The 11470-nt window shown below is 35.7% G+C and overlaps 2 protein-coding genes across 3 annotated transcripts in view; both read left to right on the top strand.

Moving 5' to 3' along the window:
• Window positions 1-263: 263 nt before the first annotated feature.
• Window positions 264-6619, top strand: plpp5 (phospholipid phosphatase 5). Of its 2 annotated transcripts, XM_024274755.2 has the most exons (8): window positions 264-427; window positions 1443-1572; window positions 1660-1768; window positions 1862-1952; window positions 2060-2123; window positions 2216-2340; window positions 2569-2739; window positions 4332-6619. In XM_024274755.2, exons 2-8 carry the CDS (start codon window positions 1502-1504, stop codon window positions 4499-4501), a joined length of 801 nt encoding a protein of 266 aa, XP_024130523.1. In that variant the 5' UTR covers window positions 264-427; window positions 1443-1501; the 3' UTR covers window positions 4502-6619. The 2 variants fall into 2 exon arrangements, with proteins under 2 accessions (XP_024130523.1, XP_024130526.1); XM_024274758.2 differs by lacking the exon at window positions 1443-1572.
• An 861-nt stretch (window positions 6620-7480) lies between these two features.
• Window positions 7481-11470, top strand: part of cdc45 (CDC45 cell division cycle 45 homolog (S. cerevisiae)) — a 6266-nt gene continuing 2276 nt past the window's right edge. Inside the window, exons 1-12 of the mRNA XM_024274761.2 lie at window positions 7481-7683; window positions 7838-7897; window positions 8418-8510; window positions 8611-8748; window positions 8911-9060; window positions 9141-9199; window positions 9288-9336; window positions 9422-9483; window positions 9559-9609; window positions 9695-9814; window positions 11177-11308; window positions 11385-11470. The exon at window positions 11385-11470 is cut by the window's right edge and continues 6 nt beyond it. Of these exons, the coding sequence (XP_024130529.1) occupies window positions 7633-7683; window positions 7838-7897; window positions 8418-8510; window positions 8611-8748; window positions 8911-9060; window positions 9141-9199; window positions 9288-9336; window positions 9422-9483; window positions 9559-9609; window positions 9695-9814; window positions 11177-11308; window positions 11385-11470 (1051 nt within the window). The 5' untranslated portion in view covers window positions 7481-7632. The remainder of the gene's footprint in view (window positions 7684-7837; window positions 7898-8417; window positions 8511-8610; window positions 8749-8910; window positions 9061-9140; window positions 9200-9287; window positions 9337-9421; window positions 9484-9558; window positions 9610-9694; window positions 9815-11176; window positions 11309-11384) is intronic.

Raw genomic sequence — 11470 nt, 5'->3', positions numbered from 1 at the left:
GTAACAACAAAAAAGTGTAATATGTAACTTCATTTTTTAAAAAATATTTTTTTCAAACAATTTATAAACTGGCAAATTTACATTATTTAGTAAACTTACTGTGATTTTTAAAATAAAATATTTGTATTAAACAACTAGTATTTTTTTCCTTGTTTTTCAACTTTAATATTTAATATACATCCACACAAACACACATTTTATATAGTTTTGCAAACCGACTAACGCATAACGCACTTTATTTTTAAAAATCTGAACCGGAAGTAGCCGAGTCATCAATTAGCTTAACTTGCCTCCTCTGTGACATCCCTGTTTCCATGTATTCGTGAATTTCCCCGTCGCCCAGAAGAGAGGATGACTAGGAGAGCCTCTCGATAACTGCGCTTCTTTGTCGGGGAAAGAGGGTGGTTTAAGAAATGGCAAGCTAAAGGTCAGTATTTTTACCGTAACATCTTGTTTTGATTACACGGAAATGAGCCAGATGTCTTGTTTGACAGATGTTGCTAACTAGCTTTAGCAGACTTTTCAACAAGGGAATGATTTGTGGTGATTTGTGCATCGCCTGAATTGTTTATTCTCGGATTAGTGATTTATTGGAGAAAACGGACATTCCTAAAATGTTTCTTACCCTGAACGTGTTGTGTTCAGGTGCAGCTCGTTGGCCTTACTGTGATTTTCAAACCTACCATTACCTATTATTATGATAAAAGTCCAGGAATTAGAATGAGCATAGTAGAAAGCCAAAGGAATTTTGAATATATATGTTTTAAGAATGCTTCTTTGCATTTCCTGATTATTTTAGATAAGCGTTCATTCTTTATAATATCTTATTATTTTTATTTTAATGTCATTTTTAAGTTCACTATTTTAATTTTACAGTTTTATTTCTTCCTTATGTTTATGCCCTTTTAATTTGCCTCAACGTGTTTATGAATTTGCTTTACAAATAAACCTGCAAATAATCCTAATTAATCCTAATCCTTGCAATAATCCTGCAAAACCTGTAGAACAGCACCCTGACGGTAAATGCTGTCAGGGTGAAGAAACAGTCTTCTAGGGTTGTTTACTTCACCCACTGTTTCCGTCAAAGATAATAATGATCTTTAGAGTGCATTTTTTAAGGCTGAAATCAGCTTTTTAATACAAATTACAACAAATATTCTAATTCAAATTGCTTTAGTTTATGTTTATGTATTCATCTCTAACTTTACGAAATATTTCTGAATTTATTGAATCTAAACTTTGTGAATAAACATTTTTTAGTTGTTGCACTTTGTAGAAAATCAGACTTTATTACAAAATGAAATAACGATTTATACATTTGTCTTAAAAATAATCATAAAAACAGAATATGTCTCATACTAAAATTAAGTCAACCTGAAAAATGTTCCTCCTTTCTTTTTCTGATAATCTTGAATTAAAACTTTTTTTTCCTTCAAATATAGTCAAAGGGAGGAGGATTGAGCATGTTTGATGTTGACTGAAGTCCAATCCCTGAACCAAGATGAAGAGGAAGCTGCTGCGTGGGTTCTTGTCAGAAGTTTCCGTCCGGCTGGTGTTGTTCTTGGTGTTTTTGTATGTTGTCCGCTCTCACCTGCACTCTCTGTGTTTCAGTGAATCGGCCCATTATCTAGAATGCAAATGCTCTTATGTTGTGTTTAGAGTGACAGAGCAGCTTCCTCCTTTCTACCGGGAGATCCAGCCGGAGGAGATGTGGCTGTATAAATTCCGTCGTGTGGAGAAAGATCATGTACCTACGTCTCTTATGTTTGTAAGTGTGTGTGCTGGCATGGATCTGAAACTGTTGTTTTTTTGTTTAAGGGCTAACTCTATTATCCTTGGTTCTTGTGTTTGTGTGTGTTAGAGTATTGCTGTTTTCACCCCTCTGGTTGTAATCCTGGCTTTCGCCTTCCTGAATAAATCAGAACGCGGCGATCTAAAAGAAGCCTCTCTGGGTAAAAACCACGCAAAAGCTTTTCATCTTTTTCTCCCATTTGTTGCTGAACTTCTCAAGTTCACTTGTCTTTTTCATGATTCAGTTGTGTTTCCTCCTGTGATCCAGCTGTGACCCTGACTCTGGTGCTTAATGGCGTTTTCACCAACGTCATCAAACTTGCTGTCGGCAGGTACGCTGACCGCGTCTTCTTCCAGCTTGAGAACATTGTCCCGGTGCGTTGAATCCTAAATGCGTCTTCTGCCTGGCTGCGTCTTCCCTCAGGCCCAGACCAGACTTCTTCTACCGTTGTTTCCCAGACGGTCAGATGAACTTGGACCTGCGCTGTAGCGGTGACCCAGATATTGTCATGGAAGGCAGAAAGAGCTTTCCCAGCGGGCACTCTTCCTGTAAGAACCCATTATGGCCAACTTTCCTTTCAGTGGTTCAAATATGTACCAAGTGATGCAGAAGGGCTTTAAAGGGTTTAAAAATACATGCAGAATATTGAAATTTAATCTCTTTGTGTACAGATGAAAACCTTCTGTGTTACTGTTTGATGAATCCTCTGCTCTCTGATTTTTACTTCCTTGTTAGAATATCAAATATCTGTCATCATTTTGTGTGCTTTGTCTCAGTTGCCTTTGCAGGTTTGGGTTTCACCTCCTTGTATATTGCGGGGAAGCTGCGGTGCTTCAGTACAGCAGGTCAGGGCAGAGCGTGGCGGCTGTGCACATTCCTTACCCCGTTGCTGGTTGCGACTGTAATTGCCCTCTCTAGAACCTGCGACTACAAACATCACTGGCAAGGTATGAAGCTAAAGTCGTTTTTTTAAGAAGAAAATCACACAAATAAATGGTTAGGAGGAGAATTCATTCTAATTGAGTCAAATTGATTAAAAATAAGAAATAATATATTTATTTGTACAGCACAAATCATCCTCAAAGAACCGCTTAGATGAAAGGCCCAATCCGAATCCTTCCCTTCTCCCCTCCATCTGAAGGGGCAGGAAAGTGCAAGTTGTGTCCAGGAAATGTATTTTTACATTTTACCCTCCAAGCGGAGGGTAAACTGCATTGTATGAGCGTTTTTCTTCACGTGGGTGGGCTCTGAAGCACAGAAATGTGCATTTAAATGTAATTAATGACCTTTTTAAAGTTATAAAACAACTGCTGTTATGTATATTCAATCGCTGGAAGCTACTTGCTAAAGCTAGCAAACTGGCAATTATTAGTGACGTCATCGAATGAAAGTGACATCCGAAATATGAGACGCAATTTTTTTCATAACTCTCCGTTCGGAGGACTAAGTGAAAGAGAAGGAAAGAACTCAGATTGAGACAAAATCACATTTTTGGTTTTTTAACATGTTCTTGAGGCATTTTTCAGACATAAATTACTAAAGATAAGATTTTAAAATTGCATTTCTGGGCATTTTTATTTTCATTTTTTTGTGAATCAAGACCAGATTTTAAAAATGTGTTAGAAAAAGAGCTTTTTTGTTGCATAGAAAATACACTGCACATGCTCTGATCTCTTAACAATGTAAGGAGGAAAGGGGGGCGGGGTTGCTCCATGCCAGCGGTCTTGCCCACAGCTCAGGGAAATTTCTAATGAATTATTGCTGCTTTGCAGAAGCTATGTTCAAGAAAACTTCAGTTTTTTATGGCTAAATCGCTGGATTAATACAAATACATGGATATATTAGACGAATTTACAATAATCATATTTTTTTGGAAAATAAATTAAGTTTATACTACTTTCATGACAATTGCATAAACAGACACATTTGCATGTATGCAAACAGTACACACACTATGCATTTTTTATTTATTGGTTTATATGTATTTCAAGCATTAAAGATAAATGAATATAACAATACAAAATTACTAAACACAGATATATCAGAATAAGTCATTGATTAGAATAAAAACGAAAATTAAAGAAGATGATGCCAACTTCTTGACAGTATAATTGCCCTTCATTAATAGACATATTGCAGTTATACAAACAGTACACACAAAACACATTCGTTAAAAATAATAATTATCAAATAACTTAAGTTGTAATGGAGTGGTATTAAGGAATTTTATATAATCACTTTTTATTTTTTAAAAAGTTGCCATATTTTTTCTTAAGTCCAGAATATTTATCAAACAACCGAGGGGATTGCTTATCGATTATTCTCAGAAAACGGGTTTTGCATCATTTAAGTAACATTTACGTGGATGTAACACTCACCGGAATACATTATTACAGTATTCCAGTAGTCTGATCAAGAGACAAAAATGCATTGATTATAGGTTTTTAATCAGAATTTTATTTTGTTGTAGTTCTTATCAAAAGTAGGACTTGAAGTCAAAGTTGTTTAAGCCTGCACCTCCTGCTGTGTTTCCGTGTAGACGTGTTGGTGGGCTCTCTGCTGGGCCTGGCCTCCGCCTGGCTCTGCTACCGACAGCACTTCCCTCCTCTTCAGGACACCGACTGCCACAGACCTCTGCGACACAGGGACACGCTTCCCGCTGCACAAGACCGCAAGCTGGCCAACTCCAGCTACATCCTACCCTTATAGAAGCGTTACCCTCCACTGATGTTATTTTCAATGGAGTACAATGTAAATTCCCGTTTTTGCACCTTTAGGATTCTCCGTTTTATGTGTAGAATAACAATCTTCTGTTATCAATAGTTAAGGAGATCATCTGAAATGATGTTAGCACACAGTCCAACGATCTAAACATGACAACAAGCCCACAGCACAAATGTTTTCGGACTCCTCTGCGGATCCTGATGCCGTTTTCTCCACGCTCAGGTGAACTTCAAACGCAGCAGAGAAGCGTCCACCAAAAGGTCTTCTGCCCCTTACTTAACTCTGTCAGCTGTTGTTCATTTAGGGCAAAACTTTGTGATTTTTCAAGAATCATATGTGAGTCTTAAAAGAAGCTGCCTGAAAATGATGATGGATTTGTGTTAACACTATGAACAAGCTCAAAGACATGGTTGTAGAAGATGGAAAAGTTTCACAAATGTTACAAATTAGATTTATGTTCAAGTTTATATAAATAATCTGGTATATAGTTAAAATGTAAGACTCAATTTTTCTTTTGAAAAAACAGACTATTCCATTTCTTAATGACTTTTTTCTTAAAAACTATATTTGAATCAACTCCGTTAGCATGAATTGTTAATTGCTGCCTATGTTTTGGCTGCTTAAGGTCTTTTAGTCTTCCTCTAGCATATTTTGAATGTTTCTATTGCCAGATTTCTTTAATCTGGATTAGCCTTTTTCTGTCTAATTCTCAGCATAACATTCTGATGTAGCATTCTTACTTTCGGCTTTTCTTCTAGTGCCTGCTGTGCTCCAATGATAATCACATCCCGGATTGAGCTGAACAGCACACCTTAGAGGGATTAAGACAGTAGAGTCTTGTTACTTTGTTTTTTTGATGACACATCTGTTTGAACGAGCCCGGTTGTGGTTAAAATGTGTGCACGTGTAGGTTGTTGGAGGACAGACGGATTCAGGTCGGTGGTGATGATGCTCGCTTTCAGTCCTGCTGGTCAGGTTTTCTACGCTGTGAATGGCTACAATTTTGTGTTCTTTATAAAACCAGTAATATCATTCCTGTTAATTTGCTAGATTTGACACTTTCCTTAATTTACACTGCTGTTGTTTCTTTCCATGGTGAACTTCCTGTTTTTGTGTTTTTTTACTTGAACCTTTCAGTTTTACAGGGCCATAGCACTTTCTTCTGTTTCTTCTTTTTGTCTCTTCCAGAAAAAGAAATCAAAAGAATGGAAAATGTTGTGCCTTCACTCACCTCTTTGATCATGTCAGTAATCGATTTGTCTTTGTTCTAAATTAATTGTCGACAGGAAACACACTGTTTAATGTGGCATTCAGCGTTGATCTCAACAAAAACTTGAACTTCTCCTCATAAATGTTAATCTTGAAAGTGAAAACGTGGAGAATAGAAGTTACATCATGTGGACGGGGGACTTTGGAAACCAAATGTTTACTTAGTCTGTTACTTCAGAAAAAATGTGCTAGAGTATTTGATCTGAAAGCTTGTTAATTTATTCAAACTGTCTTTGTTCTGTGACGAGTGTGTCGATAGAATCATGTTTCACAACATTCCGATTTACTTTACAGCATTTTGGTGAAGTCCTGCATGCTTGACCCATAAACCCATTGCTCTGGTCTATTCTTTGAACTTTAACCCCATCAGTACATATACGTTGGAACAGGTTACTCATTTTTTTTAAATCTTTTGTCATTACTAAAGCCTGCTATGTTACTGTGAAGTCAGGACAGCGTCACGGTTGAACGTTGTGATGCTTTTGATGAAACTTGTCGGTGACTCTTGTCAAACTGTGGTTTGGAATACTTCTGCAATGCTGCCTGTTGTTCGCACTTTTTCTTTGGGGTCCATCCATGTTTGGAGTTGGGAAATAACAAGCAAGGTTATTAACTACATGCTAAAGCTAGCCAAAAATCTGTTCAGTATAGTTATATGTGTGTTAGATCAAAACTGTTGGACTGTAGATTAAAAAAAACTGAGATGTGGAAAATGTGTTTTTGTTTTTTCTTTTTCATTTTTGTACATAACTGGAATGGATTTCATTCTAAGGTATGTTATTGTACTGAGTAATTTTATGAAGTCAAATCACTGATTAAAACTCTTAAAATAAATTGATTTTTGACTTGTTTTGTTCACAAAATGTTAGTGATTCAGAAATAAAACATTCCAAAAGCACATCTAGCCATTAAATGATATATATATATATATATATATATGTATGTATATTCACTAAGTAATTTAAAAAAAGTAATTTTTAAACTAACAAAAGTTGCATATTAGTTTTTAGTTAAACTCGCAAAGTCCGAAATGGCTTTTAATTTATTTATCATTTCAGAACTGCTTTATAAATAAACAAAATGATTAAAACTAACAGTACAGGGTCAAAAAATGGTAGTACCACTAATGTATTGTTTTAAGTAAATCACTGCAATGAAAGGATTTCTGTAACTGTCAATAAAACTTGCACAGTGCACATATGACAGGTGTTTACGTCCTCCGTTCTAAGCAAAGGGCTCGGCTTTATAACGCATCTTATCAAGTAGGAAGCTCCAAAATTTTAATATTTCAAACAAAAAGCACCAATTGTTTCAAATCACAAGTATATAAAAGTGCAATGAAAAAAAACTACACATTTTTGCAACTAATCTTTTTGTGGCTAGAAGTATTTCAATTTGCTTTAAAACTTTTCTTATTTTTATTTGTGGATTTTCAGTAATTCATAGCTTAAAATGCATATTTTAAAATAAAGCGCAACTTTGAAAATATGAATGCAATGTTTTAAAGTTACAAAACATATCTAATCCATTAATATTCACACGTTTTTTTATTCTTTTATTCAAATGAAAGGAACTGAAATTATATCTATTTATGCACTGAACAGAGGCGGTTCAGCGCCATATTGTTTTCAGCTGAGTGGGCGTGTTGGAATCCCAATGACGTCAACGTCTTCACACCAAGTGATTGGTTTACAGATTTGGCGCCACGATTCCAACCGGAACACTTCCTACTCCGCTTTGAGAGCGCAGATCTTGACAGCTAACAAAAACAAATCGCCGTCAAATACATTTTATGTCGATTTTATCGCTCCTGTTTAATTAGGAGATTTTATATTCGATATCGCAACATGTTTATCACGGATATTAAAAAGGATTTTTATGAAGTTGTTGCCAACCAAGTAAGTTTTTGGGGGCTACATTTCTTACATTTGTTTGCTAGCAAGCTAATATGAACTGTTGTGTTTATCAGCTTGTGTTTATAAGTGTTTGGTTTTAGTTGTACATTTGAGAGATGAAACATCTCGTTATGTTATCGTATGTCTGAACTTATAGAGAGTTGCACTTCTGGTTGCTGGAGACATCGACGCTCTTTGTGCCTGTAAAATCCTGCAGGTAAGATAATAAGCTAACTTCAAGAAACTTATTTGTTTTTACTTTGAAAGCTGTGGTTTTGTAAATAGTAAATATTTGACTAATTAGGTATTATCGGGCAGGGAAAAGACGTATATGTGCAGGAATAAACCAATTTATAAATATAAAGCAGTTTTATGTGAGTTCTAAACTGACAAATCAAAGTATTTAGGCAAAAACAAATGAATATATATATATATATATATATATATATATATATATATATATATATATATATATATTGATGTTTTTTGGTGTATATCTGTTTTTTATTGTTTTATGTTCTGCAAAGGGTTTTTTTCATTGATAAATGTGTTGTGAAAATTATAAACAGCATGCTATGCATCGAATTTGCTTATAGATTGATTATATAAACACGTAAGAACAAAAAATATGCCTGTTTGATCATGTTTTTCTGTTTTGTGGGTTATTTTACATTGATAAATCTATATAAAACTATATTTGATAGGGATAAAATATTTATTTTCTCATTTATTTCTAGGCGTTGTTTCACTGTGACCACATCCAGTATACACTTGTTCCAGTTACTGGCTGGCAGGACCTCGGCACCGCCTTCCTTGAACACAAAGAGCAGGTCAATTTATAGAAAAAAAAAGTCATTTTTTTACTGCTATGTCTGAATTAAGGTTTATAATGTTTTAAAAAACTGTTTTTTCTTCTTTCTTTTGTTGTAGTTTCGTTATTTTGTTCTCATCAACTGTGGAGCAAATGTTGACCTGCTGGAAATGCTGCAGCCAGATGATGACTCCATCTTTTTCATCTGTGACTCTCATCGACCTGTTGACGTTGTCAATGTTTACAATGACACCCAGGTGATGCATCAGGATCTATGAATAGTAAACAACTCTTGAACAACAAATGAAACACAGCTATTTTCTGATTTGGAGCATCTGGTGCATCAATTTTATTTTGCTGAAAATATGAAAACCCTAAACTCCACCATATAAAAACCGCTTCTGTTATTTTGCCCACAGATCAAACTCCTGATCAAACAGGATGACGACCTGGCCGTGCCTTCGTACGATGAAATCTTTAGGGATGAAGATGAGGAGAATGAAGATGACTCTGGAAATGAGAGCGATGAAGGCTCCGAGCCGTCTGGAAAGCGAAGAAGATTTGATGAAGTAAGCTGGGAAAGTAGGCCTAACGAAACATATGGAAGAACTGACAAAAACACACTCATACCTGTGTTGCTCCTTTGAAGGGGGCTCTGGAGAGGAGAATAGAAAGACAGCGAGCGAGGAGAGAATGGGAGGCTCGAAGGTGAAGTCTGGTCACTGACTTAATGCTGTTTGGATTTCCCATTAGATTGTGCAGTAGTTTAATCCCAACTGTTTCCAACATTTGGCAGGAAGGAAATCTTGTTCGACTATGAGCAATATGAATACCACGGGACATCTGTGAGTGTATATATTTTCAAAAATTGTAAAAGTTTCTGCCCAGTGAACTTACAATTTTTGTTTTTTTCTGTGTTACGTTCATTAGGCCGCTATGATGTTTTTCGAGCTCGCCTGGGTTTTGACTAAAGACACCAAAGACATGCTCTGGTGAGCTTTCTCATGGAGTTTCAATCAATTTAATGTTTTGTGTCAGGTTGATGAGGGTAACCTTTTTTGTTTCAGGTGGGCCATTGTCGGCCTGACAGACCAGTGGGTTCATGATAAAATAACACAGTAAGAACCTTCTCAGCTTATGATTCATAACATTAAGTGTCTTTATTGTGTTATCACAGAGCTGCTCCCTGTGACTTTCCATTAGCATGAAGTATGTGACAGATATCGCTACCATGCAGCGGCACGTTTCCCGACACAGCCACCGTAACGAAGACGACGAGAACACGCTGTCCATCGACTGCATGAGGATCTCCTTTGAATATGAGTAGGTTTGACTCCTTAAATCATCTCTAGTCACAATTACATTCTTTAAAGTGGCATTTTTTTTTTTTTTCTGCCCATAAAGCAATTTAGCAATTTAGACAATATTTTCACAGACTGGCCCGTGCAAGGCAGAAGTTGGTGTCCAATTTTTCTGTAAAATATCTGCACCTCGTTTAAACTTTATTTGTATACTGGATTTCATGTAATATCTATTAAAATGTAATATAGATTTACCTACAAGTGTCAAAGTGGAGGATAAAAAAATGGATAATTACATGAAAACAGTCACTAAAACTGGTATTTTCTAAATAGAATAATAAATATGAATTCAGCTAGAGATGGGATTCTTGAGGCACCTTAATCAAGATTCAGGAGGCAAAAATTTGATTATGAAACAATAATTAATGCATTTCAGATCTGCATTTTTTAAGAAATGTTTCTCTTTACTACAAGAGACTAGGACCAATATGACCTACTTTTCTCCACTAGATTAATTTTTTTAAGTAAAGACAACACCAATATACTTATTACTTGATACTTTTAGTGAGAACATAAAAATTAATGAATATTAATAATATTTTGTTTGATAATCCAAAATCTTTTACAGCATAAAAAGGGAAAAAAATTCCCTGAACTCAACAACTTTAAATAAGAAAATGTTACGTTTTATTATTAGACCAGCTTTAATAAACCGTTCTTTAACTCCTGTCAAACTAAATAAATAGTGTCTAGCTAGCCGCACATTGTGATTTCACAAATTTGTTATGTTCCCTACATATTTAATTTTGTCGTGTCATAACTTACACACTGCGTGACTTTTATCAAATTGATCCTCAACACTATGAAAGCCAAAATGCTTCCAAACGGTCACTTTAAGTGAAGTTGGGGGCGGTCCGACGATGAGATCTGGAAGGTCAGCCATTGTGTGCTCTTCAAAACTGTCGCAGTGAAAAACACTACACATTTAGTTCAACTTGTTACTTTTACATTTTTTAATTATTTAAAACGATTCAGAATCATGCTAGAAAAAATAAAAAAAAAATAAAAACGTATTTGGAAAGTTTGTTTTCTGTTAAATTTACAAGCTTGTAGGTTCTTATATTGCGTTAAGCGAAGCTGCTTTAAGAAATTAGCTGATTGATTTTCGACGCTTGACCGAGTGACTTGCATCAAGAACGAGTTGGATGTGGTGGAAAATATCCAGTAGTTTTTCAAAATAAAACTTCCTTCAGAATCAGATTAAATCGAATCGTGGACCGGTACCGATCCATGGTTCGGGGTTTGGGGACCACTGCTTTAAATGAAACATTTTCAGTCTCAGCAGTGACCAAATCTTTCATTTTTCTTTCTCCTTGTGCCTCAGCCTGCGTCTCACGCTCTACCAGCACTGGTCTCTGTATGAGAGCATCTGTAACTCCTGCTACACGTGCTGCCACTTCAAGCTTTGGACCCTAAATGGACAAAAGAAACTCCAGGAGTATTTGGCTGATATGGGGTATGATATAATACTGGAAATATTTGCTTTTTATGTAGCTGTCTGTACGTAATAACGTGTGTTTTTGTTTTACCAGTTTACCCCTCAAACAAGTGAAACAGAAATTTAACTCCATGGACATGTCCATCAAGGAAAACCTGAGGGATGTTATTGAGGAGTCCT

Source organism: Oryzias melastigma, linkage group LG9 (assembly GCF_002922805.2).
Source record: "Oryzias melastigma strain HK-1 linkage group LG9, ASM292280v2, whole genome shotgun sequence".
NCBI classification, from domain to species: domain Eukaryota; kingdom Metazoa; phylum Chordata; class Actinopteri; order Beloniformes; family Adrianichthyidae; genus Oryzias; species Oryzias melastigma.
The sequence above is the reverse complement of the archived record's forward strand: the minus strand, read 5'-3'. Positions and strand labels throughout refer to the sequence as shown.